This window comes from Panthera pardus, unplaced genomic scaffold (genome assembly GCF_024362965.1).
Source record: "Panthera pardus isolate Hobbes unplaced genomic scaffold, ASM2436296v1 HiC_scaffold_11, whole genome shotgun sequence".
In the NCBI taxonomy this organism is placed as follows: Eukaryota; Metazoa; Chordata; class Mammalia; order Carnivora; family Felidae; genus Panthera; species Panthera pardus.
In genome coordinates, this window is record NW_026526666.1 from 90,006,398 (window position 1) to 90,020,524 (window position 14,127).

Genomic DNA, 14,127 nt, shown 5'->3' on the forward strand with positions numbered 1-14,127 from the left:
CTAGGTGCATAGCATAGGCTGCTCTTCAGCAGGTGACGTCAAGGTTGAAAGGACGGAAAAAAATGGGGGACACAGGCAAAGATGAGGCAGAATTTATTCTCATTGTGGGTACGTTCAAGACTCAGGATGAAGACCACAGAGAAGCAGATCCTGGGACCCCAAGGCTACCTCACGCTCGGGGCAGGGGCCACACTTTTGCAAGTGCCAGGCTCACTGTGTCCCCCTCGACGGTGAGGATCAGAGCCCAGGAACTGGGTGAGAGTGGGCTGGGGGTGGGAGGAAGTCAGGGTCCTCCCCGGATCGTGTTCTGACCATGTTTCCGACTTCCATAGGAAGAAAGAACAGCTCGGCTATATAGTAATATAATATATAGAGGTGCAGAGAGCTGGCCGCGGCACCTAGGCGGGGCTGAGACTCCCCAAATTATTGCAGGAGGGAGGGGGGACTCAGTGCTGGTGTCTCTGCGGAACAGCTGTGCTGGCTAAGGGGAGGGCTGGGCTGGGGGTGGGGAGCTGGGTTTGCCCCTCCCTCTGGGGCCGGCAGGGGGCCCAAGGCATCCTGCCTGGTGGGGTTCCTTGGGCCCTGCCCGCCAAGCTTCCCCTGGGATGGTGCTTTCTCACCCTGGGTGCTTTTTATGTGCTTTGAAGACCATTTTTGCATTGTCAGGAGTGAGGAAAAAATATTCTGACATGGTAGAAAAAAGATATTTACATACCCTGGTGGGCCGTAAAGGGGAGGGTCAGTTTGGGGATGGGGGAGCTCCTGAAGCCCCCTCTTACCCACGGCTGTCAGTGTGGGATGGGGGGGTGGGGGGGTAGAGCGCTGGGCTGGCAGGCAGGTGGCCTCAGCTCTGAAACTTGGTTGCTGTGTGACCTTGGACAAGGCACAACCCCCCTCTAGGCCTTGGTCTCCCCAGGTGGTACGAGAGGGGTGGACAGGGGGCTGAAAAGCTGGGATCTTATGGCCCCTGATCCTAGGATGGGGACACAGGCCAGGGACAGGCAGTGAGAGGTTGGCAGAGGGTCTTCCAAGTGAGGAGCCCTGGGCCAGGGAGGGGCATCAGAGCCCAGAGGGAAGTTCATGGCCCCTGGCCCCTGACCAGGCAGCCAAGCCCAGCCGAGGGCACCTGGCATACTCTGCAGTGATGCCTACACGGTAGGTGGCCAGAGGGGCTGGCCGGGAACCCTGTTTTCCTGTCGAAGCAGCGGTGGGAGCCAGGTGGAGGCTGCAGGCGGCCCCTCACCAGCTAGAGGGAGGGCGCAGACCTGAGATACAGCCGGGAGGGGGCTCACCCGGGCGGAGACAAGGGTGGGCCTCGTGCTGGTGCAGTTCCAAAGCGGTCCCTACTCCCTGCCTCCAGGTGTAGGGGGAGGTGGGCATGGGCCTCTCCCTCATCCCTGTGGGTGCTGGGGCCTGGGTCCATGCTCAGTGGGCAGTGTCACACGGGTCACAGGCCCGTGACACATGTCCTCATTCATGACGTGCCATCCATGGTCACGCACATATGCCCCCCACCAAATTGGATAAGCACGCACACCACAGGCACACGTCCGTGCTTGGCTCCGATGGGTGGACACACACACATGATCACAAATGTTCACAAGGGCTCCCAGGACCTCATGAAAACAACCCCTACAGCATGTGATCACACGCGCGCACACACACACACACACACTCTCTCTCTCTCTCAGAGGCAAGCGAGTGATGTCTCTGTTAGGCTCAGTGTCACTGAGGCCTCAGCCGGGGACAGATGTCCCAGCCACGCTGGGCACCAAATGCCGCTTCCCAGGCAGCCTGACTCCGGCTAACACCAGGTCCTGTGGCGGAGCTCTTGGCCTCCCTGGCACCTGAGAGGAGGGACCAGAGGCTGGGAGCTGCCCGACCTCCGGCCAACCCTGCAAGTCCTCCGATGGCCGACATGACCCGGCGCAAGTCCTCTGGTGGCCGACACGACTCGGGGCCACTTTTAGTTGCTGCCCGGGCCCCACCAGCCTCAGGTCAGAGGTGCCGACGGGGCCCCTGGGTGCTGGTCAGCTGGGCCCTCATGGTCTGGATGCTGCCCAGGATCTTCTTCTGGTGGCCCATGAGGGTGATGCCCAGGGCACGCACGTCCCTGTGAAGGAAGGGCGGTGCTGACCGGGTTGGCCTGGGAGGCCAGGTCCCCCTTCCCTGGAGCCGCCAGCCTGCCTCTGGTCTCCTGCCCTCTCCCCCTGTCCCCGCCCCCACGGGCACCACCACCCGGCCCCTCCACTCACTGAGCGTTCATACGCAGCACCATGCCCAGGGAGGAGTAACCGCCGGCTGCAAAGTGGTCCCGGTAGCGGCCCATGCGGATGGAGTCCAGCCAGTCCCCGACGGTGAGGCCCCCGCCGCCGCCCCCCGCCCCCACGGAGGTCAAAGCAGCTCTGGGCAAAGGCAGGGGGCGGGCACCTGAGGCACAGGGGTCCTTGGTAAGTGGCCTGCCAGGGCCTCTGCCTCCCTCAGGGACCCTCGCACTAGCCGCCCTCGGCCTCCATCCAGGCTCAGCAGTAGGCAAAGGGTCTGAGAAGCTCGCCCCCAGGCTGCAAGGAGAGGGCTGAGGAAGGCCCAGACAGGGCAGGGGTCAGAGGCCCAGGAAGCTCAGAGGTCAAGGGTCCAGGCAGGACAGCAGTCAGGGGCCCAGGCAGGACAGGGGTCAAGGGCCCAGGCGGAATAGCCGTCAGGGACCCAGGTAAGGCAGGGATCAGGGGTCCAGACTTGATGGGTCAGGAGCCTAAGCAGCACAGGGGTTTGAGGCCCAGGTTGGGTGAGGTCCAGATGTCAGGGCTTACACTAAGTCTGAGCCTTATCTCAGGAAATACTGGGAGGGCAGGTGGGCTTGGGCAGAGCTGGGGTGGGCACCAGGCACCTGTTGACAGTGGCCGTGGCCCTGAGACTCTCAGGGCTCCGGATGAGGGCATCGAGGACACTGACAATCTGGGAAAAGCGAGGCCGCTGGGCCCTGTCCTTGTGCCAGCAATCGAGCATGAGCTGGTGCAGGGCGCGCGGGCAGCCCATGGGCGCAGGCAGGCGGTACCCCTCCTCCACGGAGCTGATGACCTGGGGTGGGGGCAAGCACAGTGCTGGGCTGGAGGCCGTCCCTCCCTCCAAGGCCCCCAACGGCCCCTGCCCAGCCAGGGTCCCGCACTCACGTCACGGTTTGTCATGTTCCAGTAGGGCCTCTCCCCATAGGCCAGCACCTCCCACATGACCACACCGAAACTCCACACATCGCTGGCGGAGGAGAAGGTCCGGAAAGCGATGGCTTCGGGTGCCGTCCAGCGGATCGGGATCTTGCCTCCCTGCAAGGCACACAGGAGTGCTGAGGGCCTCTCCCCAACCGGCAGTGGGGAGCTAAGCACTGGGTCCAGGCTGGGAAACTGGCAGTCCAGGAGGGGAGACACGGCCTCCACCTTCCTAGAGCACCTGTTCTGGTCCGGGAGACCTGCACACACAGCTGTCGTGAAGACTGAGCGAAGGAAGTGTGTGGCGGGCCTGGAACATAGTAGGTGCTCAGTAAGTATCAGTCACCAGGCTGATGCCTAAGCAAGAGACCAAGCCCACGGAATGTGGCTTGCTCATCACCCTAACTGCTCTTCCTTTCTTTCCTTCTTCTTGGGTTGGGTTTTTTGGGTTTGGGGTTTTGGTGTGTTTTCTGTTTTTGTTTTTTTGTTTTGTTTGTTTTTGCCACAAAATCCTTTCTCTAAGCGAAACTTCATTAGGACGCTCAGTGGGTGAGACCTAAGGGAAGGTTCTCGCTGAGGCAGGGTGGGGGGCCTGGGTCCCTGCCCACTCAGCCTCCTGCCTTGAAGGCGGCCCCCAGGGCACCTCTAGAGAAACCCACAGCTCTATGGAACACGTTCTGAAAATGCTAGTTTCTAGCCAATCCTTACAGACAGCTCTGGAGTGGATTTGTGATTCAGGGAGACGCCACCCCTCCCCAAATCTCCCCGAGAGTGAGTGACAAGGGGGAGACCAGCCCTGGTGTCTGCCCAGGCCACCCAGGGGTACAGAAAGGGTGGGAATGGGGGCTCGCATTTCCCGGAGGGAGAAACAGCTGCAGAGAAGAGGTAGGACGTGCCCCAGATTGAAGGCAACCCTGACACTTCCAACTTTACTTGACTACGTGTGAGGAGCCCCCACCCCCACCCCCTGCCACCTTGCCCCTCCCCGGGCCTCCTGGGAAGGGGTGTGGACTGCGCACCGTGGTGGTGTAGGCCGCGTCGGGGTCGTCCTCCAGCACCCGGGAGAGCCCGAAGTCGGACACCTTGCAGACCAGGTTGCTGTCGACCAGCACGTTGCGGGCGGCCAGGTCTCGGTGGATGTAGCCCAGGTCTGAGAGGTAGCGCATGCCGGCACCCACACCTCTGAGCATGCCCACCAGCTGCATGATGGTGAACTGCCCGTCGTGAGTCTGTAGGGGGACATGGCTGGGCTTCAGGAAGGCTCTGGGCAGTTTGCGAAGTATAGGTGGGGCTCTGAGGACTTCCCACCCATTTTGCAGAAGGAGAAATAGAGGCCCAGAGAGGTTAAGCCCTGCGCCTGAACGCTCAGCAAATAAATGGTAGGGTGGGGGCTGGGAGTCTAGCGATTTCCACCGCACCCACCATGCCTTCCAGCTGGCTGGAGCCCTGGGTCCCCGCAGAGGCACCCCTCTGAGCCTGTGTGCAGGGCAGAGGACCCGTGCGGCAGAGGGACCTTCATGTGAGGGGGCCCTGAAAGGTAATTTGATTGGCTGCCCCTTAAGACCCCTCCCCATGCCTCACTCCCCTTCCCCAGGTTCACTGGGTCCAAGTTCCTAAGGGTGTTTGGAGGCCTCACATGATCTCCCAACACCCAGCCTGAACTTCCCTCCCCCCAGCCCATGTGGAAGGACGGGTGGGGCACGCACCCTCAGGAAGGCGTCCAGGGAGCCGTTCTCCATGTACTCAGTCACGATCATTGCCAGGCGGCCTGGGGAGGGACAGAGGCAGGGGTGGCTCTTGGTGGGGGGATCAGACCTGCTGATCGGAGACCCCAGGAACATGCCCCCTCTGAGAGCTGCCAGGAGGTGGGCCAGCACTTGACAGCTTCAGAAAGCCTAGGGTTCCCCCTGGTGTCCCGGACTCTGGGCCCCCTCCCAACCAAGTCATCCAGGGACCTGAACCAGGGGGACGGGGCAGGGCAGGGGCAGAGCATGGCAGTCCAGGGATGGACCCAGACTCCTGGTCCTGGGCAGGAGGGGCCCTTCAGGGTGAGGCTGGCCTCGCCTGGCACCTACCACGGGTGACGACACCTTCAAGGCGGATGATATTGGGGTGGTCAAACTGACCCATGATGGATGCCTCGCTCAGAAAGTCCCGCCGCTGTCTCTCTGTGTAGCCGGCTTTGAGGGCCTTGATGGCCACGGGCACGTCCTGCTGCCCTGGCACCCGCAGCCGCCCGTAGCAGACTTCTCCCGACTCTCCTGTGGATCCCGAGCAGGGCAGGCAGGGGAGGGCTACGGGACCCTCCTCTCCACACCTGGTCCCTGGCACGCCCCCTGCCCCACATGTCTGCCGTACGGGCTCCTTGGTTCCCCTCTCCCTCTGCCCTGGGTGGCCCTCCCCCGGGCACCCCCCTGTGCTGTCCCCACCTTCACAACCCCCGAGGCTCACCAGAGCCGATAATTTTCTCGATGTGGATCCTGGAGGCTTCAATCTCTCTGGTGAAACCGCGGCCCGCCCGGCCTGGCTCCTCATAGTTATGGGGTTCTGCATAGAACTGGGGCTCTGGGATCTTCCCTGGGGGGTGGTGCAGGGGCAGGAAGACAGGTGGGGGTGCTGAGGGACCAGGAAAGAAGGGCCATCAGGAGGGTGCAGGAGACTTTCTTTCGCAGCGTTCTTTCTATGGGCCTGGGAGAGGTCTGGGATGGAGGCTGGAGGGTAAGGAGCATCCCTGGGTATCTCAGGATGTGGCGGCAAACAGTAGGTGCCTAATATGTGCTTACCGAGCGACAACAGGGTCTCTGTGGAGGAGCTATGGGGTCTCTAGAGGACACTGGGGTTTCCAGTGAGTTCTGAGTATATCTGCTGTTAGGTTTTCTGGGGTCACTGCTAGAGTCTTTAAGGTCTTTCTAAGTTGTTCTGGGGTAGAAACGTAGCAAAAATGTTTTCATCACAAAGGCCAATTTTGATTCACAGCAGTTCTCTAGAAGACTGTGTTAAGGAGGATTCTGATGTTGCGTTCAGCTCAGTGAGAATCAGTACCATAATACTAATGTCTACCATGGGCACAGAAGTGCGGTACGGAGGTAGGCTTTCTCCTAATTATCCTTGTTTTCTGGGGCCTCTGCAGGGTCCTGAGAAAGCTCTCGGTAGCACAGGTTCTTATCCAAGAGCATATGATGCCCCCTGCCCCCCACCAGTGTGCAGAATTGTGCGTGAGCGCACAAACTTGTGCATTTCCCTGGGTGGAGGGTTTCTAGCCTTCTCAGCGGGGTCTGCAAACCCAATAAAGGGAAGCAGCACCTGAGGCCTCAGGTCTCTATGACCTCGCTGTCTTTCCCCGGGGCTCTGCTCTTCCCTGTGGGCCCTCGCTCCTCCCACCCGTGCCCTCCCCGGGCCGGTGCTGGTTCCCACTGTGACCCCACGTCCCTGGGTCCCCCGCACTCACCCTGCCCGTTCTGATACTGCATCTTCTCGTCAGAGTCCTGGAAGGCCTTGCTGTAGCCACAGTGCCTGTGGAGGACGGCCCTAGCCTCAGCCCTGACCCCGTGCAGGGCCAGAACTCCTCCCTTCCAGCTCCTTCCCCTTCGGGGTCAGCCCCTGCAGAGGGGAGTCCCTGCCCTCCGGCTCTCAACCCGGCTGGACCGTGACATCTTTGACAGTTACAATTTGCAAAGTCAAGCGCACTCGGCCCGCACAGCAGTCTATGCATCATCAGCCCCGTTTTACACGAAACCACCCTCGGTGGGGTGGCCGGGAGGCGAGGCCTCGGGTGTCTACCACACTGTGTGACCTTGGCAAGCCCCCTCCCTCCCCTGGGCCTGTGTCTCCAGGAAATAGGACAATGCTTCCAATTCTCACTGCCTGTGACAGGAAGTACACAAGCGTCTCATCGCTACCTCCCTCTGCGATGGAGTCAGAGAGAGAACGACGGCTTTGGTTTTGGCAGACCTGGGGTCCCGTCCCAGCTCTGACATCTACTTGGTGGAAGAGGCCTAACGTCTCTGGTCCCCAACTAGCTCCCCTGCAACACAAGACCAGGATCTCCACATCACAGGCTTAAACAAGGTGGTCACCCGAAGTGATGTCCACCCCATGGACTGCATGGGAGCGCAATTCCAAGCCAGGGGCCCTGATAAGGTCCCTCGGGAAAGACGGACCTGGGTGAACAGGGAACAGAGGAGGGTCCGGGACAAGCCCGGGGTCCTCTAGCCTTTCGAGGTTGTTCAGAGACGAGGGGCTAGCAGAGAGGAAGAAGGGCAGGCCAGAGAGGCGGACGGAAAATGGGGGATGTGCGGGGCATGCGGGGGAGGGGGGCGGGTAGCGGGCAAGACAAAGTGAAGGAGGAAAGAAGAGCAGGTTTATATGAGGAACCTGCCCGCAGGCACAAGGGGAACGCTGGCTTGGTGGGGCTCGGCACAGGCTGGAGACACAGGGCTCCAGAGGAGGGGCTTGGGGTGGTTGGGGGCAGGGACCACACACCTCTTTTTGCAGATAAGCAGGAGCAGAAGCACCACCAGACCCGTGATGAGCGTCAGGCAGATCCAGACAATGGTCCTGGTGTCATAGCGGGGCCCTGCAGAGGAGGAAAGCGGGGTGGGGCACCAGCCTCTCAGGCCCGGGGGTCTGGTGGCTCTTCCGGGCTCGGTGGGCAGCGTCCTCAGCTGTGAGTCAGCCCAGAGTCCGGTCACAGGCCACCTCCCCCTCTGCCCCCACCCTCCGCTAAGCTTCCCTTTCAAGACCCTGCTCACCCATGCTTCCTGGCTTCCTGCCCCGGTGCCACCACTTCCTGGGGCTCTGTGAGCCGCAGAGAATCACTAGACTTGTCTGAGCCTCAGTTTCCTCAGCTGTAACGGGCCTGTCCTGCCTGATAGTCAAACAGTTAACAAAGCCGAATGTGCTGAGAGGTGCGGGTTTCGCTCCCAATTACAGGGCAATCCCAGGGTCATCTTGTGTTTAGACAAGAAAGGTGTGGCTCAGAGAACTCAGGGAACTTACTCAGGGTCACACAGTAAATGGGACCGAGCCAGGCAGGATTCCTATCCGGCACAGGAGTGCCAAGGCAGTGCCAGTGGAAGGGGGTCATGAACTCAGCCTTGAACCTTTCTATCCCAGTACCACCCCGCGGAGGGTACCCGAGTGTAGAGCTGAGAAAGGACCCCAAGCAGCTGGAGACAGGGGCAGGGCGTTTCCAAGCCTGAAGGTGCCTCAGAATCACCCCGAGGGCTTACTAAACGCTGCATGGCTAGGCCTTTACCCCAGGGTTTCTGATTCAGAAGGTCTGGGGTGGGGCCTGAGAACCAGCATTTCCAGTACCTTCCGGGTGATGCTGCTGCTGATCCCAGACTACGCTGTGGGCACCACTGTTCTGGAGGCTGGGGGCAGGAGGATACTGCGGAAGGGGCACAGAACTCGTCCCCAGACCGACCAGGCTTTAATCCTGCCTTGCTGGGTGACCTCGGACGATTCATTTTACTGCTTTGATCCTCAATTTCCTCATCTGTGAAATGGGGATGTGGATAACGGCAACGCACTAGAGGGCCTCTGGGACGGTTATAAGGTGACCGTGCTGGCAAAGGGCACCATGGCACCTGCACGCCACACCGATACTCAGGAAAAGCCAGTGGCAGGTGGGCCGTGATCAGCTCTGTCCCTTCGGGCAAGTAACCTCCCTTCTCTGAGCCTCAGGCTTTCACCTGTGAAAATGCCAACCCAGCACAGGCACCCGCTCAGCACATCCCCTTCCTCTCACCCCCCACGGCCCCTGGCCTGGCCCAGCTCCCTCGTCCTCCCCTACACTCACGGGGTTTCCCGGTCTCCACCTCCATGGCCTGGCTGAAGCGGCCGCAGCCTGCAGAGGTGCGGGCTCGGACCTGGAACATGTAGCGGGTGCCCGGCTTGAGGCCCGACACGGTGGCCCTGGTGGTGACGGCCTTGAGGGTGGAGTAGCTCTGCATCTCCTTGTCCTGCCCACGAGAGGGATGGTCGGCCAAGGGTCCTCCCGCCTGCTTCCCCTCCCCCCTCCTCCCTTCCCTGCTGGTACCTTCTCGTAGTACTTGATCTCATACTCCAGGATGATGCCATTGGGTTGCTCTGGCTCCTGCCACAGCAGGGAGACGCTGGTCTGGCCCGCCCGCTCCTGGCGGATCACCACCACCTGGGACGGGGCTGGGGGTGGGAGGCCAGCCTCGGTCAGATGGGAGGGTGGGTGATAATGGAGCCCGGCCTCTGTCCCAGGGACCCTGGTTTGGGCCGTGTTCACCTTGCTGACAGTCCTGCCCCGGCCCTAGGCCGCCCGGCATCCTCCAATCCTCCTAGCAAATCACCGGCTGCCGCTCTGGTCGGTCACCCGGGGTCGGCACAGCCCGGTTTCGGTCCAGGGGTCTAGAAAGCTGGGGTTGGCCTGACCCAGAGGAGGCCTGACTAGTCCAGCTTTCACTGCCTCCACCTCCCCGCTGGCCAGGCCCATCCACTGGCAGCGTGCTGGAGCCCCGCCAGCCTCACCCAGCAGACACCCTCGTCCACGTGGGGCCCCACCACCCGATGCCTCCCACCCCGAGCCCAAGGCCTGGAGTGGAGCAGGATCTCAGGGGGAGATCCTGAGGAGGAAGAAGAAAAGGAGAAGGAAGGGAGGGGCAGGACGGAAGGAACCAGCGTCCTCACCGCCTGGACTTGGAGAGTGTGACTACAGCAGTTCTGACACTCAGGGGAAGGACCTGAGCTGAGCCCATCTGAGCTCAAGCATTCCCGTTGTCACACTAGGTCCCCAGTGCACCCCCGTTACTCACTGACTGAGCCTTTCAGTCCCTCCCTCCCTCCTGCGTTCGGCGCAGTTACCCCTGATGTGAGTCTGCTGGGAAGTACCAGATACAGACCCCACGGCAGCCAAGCTGACTCTCGGCCCCACACCCCCAGGGTCCCCCGGCTGCCCCCGGCTGCCCCCCACGCCCAGTTCTTGCTCCCTATCAGGGCATCCTGTCTCCCCGGAGCTCCCTGAAGGCAGGGACTATGCACAGCAGGTGGCCAATAAATATTGCTGGGTGGCTTTGACGTGACAAATTAAGAAGTCCAGAGTGAAGTTGGGAGAGTGTGGCACAGGGGGCCCCCCACCAGCCTGGGAATCAGGCCTGGGTTCACAACCCAGCCTTCTCTTGCTGGCTGGGACCGATACCATCGGGGGGGGGGGGCACTTTCCCCAACCAGAAAGAGAAGCTAGAAGCAGCACCAGCCAGGAGGAGGTGAAGATCAGATAAGACCATCGTGGTGCCAGCAGTATGTGGGCGCCTCTTAAAAACCAAAGAACTTCCAAGGCCAGAGGTCCCGTGTGAGTGGAGCAGACACAGGGGGACAGAGCGCAGAGGTGGAAGGAAAACAGGGTGGGGTCACCTGAGGGCTCCAGGAGGAGGTGGCTGCCGAGAAGACAGAGTGGGGGGGGGGGAGGGGAGAGGATAGAGGGAGGAGGGAGGGGGAGAGGGAGGAGAGAGGGGGAGGGGCCAGCATTCTGTGAGGCTAGACCTCACCCATTTGCTCAGGGCTGTTGTCTGCCCTGGCCCCCTCAGGATTTCCTGAATGCCTTCCCCACATGCCTTGTGGTCAGCTAGGACCTGGGGTTCCTGTAGTGACCACGGCAGCCCTCGAGGAGCTTGTGATCTATGACAGAGACAGAAAGCAAGAAGGTAAATCGATGTGCAGTCACAGGTTGGTGAAGTGCCATGAGGGACAGAAGAAGGCACTGCGTGTGATGGAGGGAACGTTGTGTGCAGGGGCCAGGTGGAGTCAGGCCATTTTGGCTGGGGGTGGTCAGAGTGGGCCTCCCCAAGGCAGGAGTGACAGTGGAACTGACGACTGAAGGAGCCAGCCGCTGGACATCACAGGGAGGGGCCTGTCGCTCAGAAAGAGAGGTAAAGCCAAGGCCCAGGGCAGGGCAGGGCAGGGGGAAGCCAGGGTGGCTGCAAGAGAGGGAGCTGGGTAAAAGTGGGCAGGTGAGGCTGGAGAGGTGGGTGGGGTGGGTGGCATGGGTGTCCCTCGGCCCTGGGAGGATCTGAATGGGATCTGAGCTCAGGCTGAAGCTGGTAAAGGGTTCGTGTACGACCGGGCCTCGCTTACATTTGGAAAGCTCATTCAGGACGCAGTGTGAGAAGGCATCACGGGACGAGGGGAAGGGGGCCCCTGTGGTTGCCCACACAGCACATGCTGGGGGTGTGGACAGTGCTGTGGACTGAGTTGTGTCCCCCTCCCAAATTCATATATTGCAGCCTTAACCCCCAACCTGGTAGTCTTTGTACGTAGGGTCTTAGGGAGATAATTAGGTACAGAGGGGGTCACGCAGGTGAGACCCTCATGATGGGATCAGTGCCTTTCTAAGAAAAGACACCAGACACTTCTCTCTTTCTCTGCCTTGGAGGACACAGCAAGAAGGCAGCTGTCCACAAGCCGGGAAGAGGGTTCTCACTAGAAACCAAACTGGCCAGCATCTTGATCTTGGACTTCCAGCCTCAAGAACCGTGAGCAAACACCTCCAGGGTTTAAGCCCCCAACCTACGGTATTTTGTTACGACGGCCTGAGCTGAGTAAGGCAGATGCACTGGAAGGACTCTGAGGGGGCGGTGGTCACCTGAAGTGAGGCCCGGTGGGGCCGGCGGGTGGTGGAGGAGGGAGGGAGGGAAGGAGAGTCAGGCTGACAACGGGGTGTGGGGCTCCAGCATCCCCCTGAACAGTGGTGCCGTGTCCTGAGACGGGGGGCCTCTGGGAGGTGCAGGTCTGGAGGTGCTGTGTGGCTAAAACACATCCAAGTGGGGGCGCGGGAGTGGGCAGCTAGGCCTCAGGGGAGAGGTCCAGGCTGGTACATTTGGGGGATGTCAGCCTGAGAGCGGATTCCAAGCCACGGGCCCTGATAAGATCACTCGGAAAAGATGGACCTGGCTGAACAGGGGAGGGAGGAGGGTCTGGGACAAGCCCAGGGTCCTTCCAGCCTTTTGAGGTTGTTTGGGGAAGAGGGGCTGGCAGGATGGACAAGGGCAAGCCAGACAGGTGAACAGAAGATGGGGGATGTGCAGGGCTTGGGGCCAAGACACAAGTGTTCCACCAATGAGAAAAGAACAGGGAGAGAAGTCCCTGCGGTGTGTGGCCCGGTGGGGGCATTGGACTTCAGGGGCCAGGTGGGGAAAGATGCCTGATTGGAGCTGCCCAAAGAGGCTCACCGAGAGAGGACGCAGACAGCTCTTTCAGGAAGGTTTCCTGGGAACAGAAATGGTCTGGGGGCTGGAAGGGAGCGTGGCTTCAAGGGAGGGTTTCTCTTTTAACGATGGAGCGTACTGATGGTGTCGGGAATGCCCCTGGGTTCTACCCCACCTGCACCCCGGCCAGCCAGCCACCTGCCCCAGTGTCCCTGGAGACCAGTGGCCGAGGGCAGGGCCCCACGCACCAGGCACACAGGCCTATTCCCCACTGTGTCGCCAGCCCCGAGCACAGAGCTGGGCATTCGGTGCGTGCCCCACAAATGCCGGTTGGAAGAGGGTCTCTTGAATGGACAAAGCCTGGCATCAGGGAGGGGGTGCCCTGGGCTCACCGTTGGATCTCCTGTTTCACTTGGGTGCGAGGCAGACCTGGGTTTGAATCCTGCCTCTGCCACTTCCTGTGGGGGTGACACAGAGCCTCAGACTCCTCCTCGGTGACATGGTGAGAATAGTGACTGCTGGACCAGGCCTGCGTGGTGTTGGGGGGAGACGGGGTCGGGGCCACGGTGGGCTTAGATGTGTGCTGGGGTGGCCGTTAATGGAGAAGCTACTGTGGTGGGCTCTTGGGCCGGGCTGTCACTTGACAGGCAGGACTCACCAGAATTTGGAAAGGGAGGGGCTCCAGGGGCTAAATTCAGCCCGGCAACTGTCTAGACACACAGAGATAAATGGCTGTTGTCCAAACCAGTGCAACCAAATCCCTCCCAGGGGCAGCAGTGGCAGGTGTTCTGGAAAATGATAATCAGAGTGATTTTATTTTTTAATGACATTTATTGAGCAGGTACCTTGGGCCAGGTGCTGGGCTCGGAGTTTTCATTTTTCTCACTTAAGCCCCCAAATAGGACCTGAGGCAGGTACAGAGGCAGAGAGAAAGCTCTGGAACCCAGGCCTACGATGGCCGTGGAGGCCCGTCTCTGACCTTGTCGGATTCCTCCCACCTACGGGGCAGGATCTACTTTTCTAAGGGTGTGGAGAGCCTGCAACTCCCAGTCCTGGGGAGGAAGGCAGGGCCAGGAGGGGCAGGCACTTGCCCGAAACACCACCGCGTACGGGGCGGTGCTCCGATCCTGCGAGGGCCAGGGGCCAGGGAAGCCGGGGCACGGAGCATCTCCGCCTACCTGCCTGGTTCGTGGTGATGTTGACAACAGCCGCCCGGCGGGGCTCGGGGCTCAGGTCGGACACGCCGTTGACGGCCTCGATCCAGAAGGAGTAGTTCATGTGAGCCAGCAGATTGGCCACCAGCAGGCTGGCCCGCACCAGGCTTGTCTGCTGGGGCACGAAGCGGGTGCCACTCCCACACGTCTCGCAGTGGCCCAACGCCCAGGGGCAGCGGCGGCACACGGCGTTGTAGGTGATGTCGTTGCGGCCGCCTGGGTCCAGGGGTGGGGCCCACTCCAGGGTCACGGATGTCCCATTCACGCTGGAGATCAGGTTCACCGGTGCCGAGGGCGGCCCTGGGGAGGAGAGAATGGCAGGCGGCCGTGGTGGGAACCCCCTGCCCTGTCCTGCCACAGGACCTACAGGGATCGAGGTTTGCGTTTCCCAGCGTTTTCATGCAGAGCAGGTGGAGAGACTGACAACCCTGGGGGGGGGGGGGGGCGGGGGAGGGGCCCACAGTGGCCACCCTGGGGGCGGGTGCGAAATGCCTCTGTCATTTGCCTGCCGCATTTCACTCCTTCACCCTGCGC

The 14,127-nt window shown here is 61.1% G+C and overlaps 1 protein-coding gene across 1 annotated transcript in view; it reads right to left on the bottom strand.

Annotated features, from left to right (window-relative positions):
* Positions 1-76: 76 nt before the first annotated feature.
* The window catches only part of EPHA8 (EPH receptor A8), a 35,940-nt gene continuing 21,889 nt past the window's right edge, over positions 77-14,127 (bottom strand). Inside the window, 14 exon segments of the mRNA XM_053898832.1 lie at positions 77-2,113; positions 2,256-2,380; positions 2,382-2,430; positions 2,888-3,078; positions 3,171-3,320; positions 4,223-4,432; positions 4,910-4,971; positions 5,279-5,464; positions 5,655-5,819; positions 6,652-6,716; positions 7,686-7,779; positions 9,007-9,169; positions 9,247-9,371; positions 13,558-13,893. Of these exon segments, the coding sequence (XP_053754807.1) occupies positions 1,999-2,113; positions 2,256-2,380; positions 2,382-2,430; positions 2,888-3,078; positions 3,171-3,320; positions 4,223-4,432; positions 4,910-4,971; positions 5,279-5,464; positions 5,655-5,819; positions 6,652-6,716; positions 7,686-7,779; positions 9,007-9,169; positions 9,247-9,371; positions 13,558-13,893 (2,036 nt within the window). The 3' untranslated portion in view covers positions 77-1,998.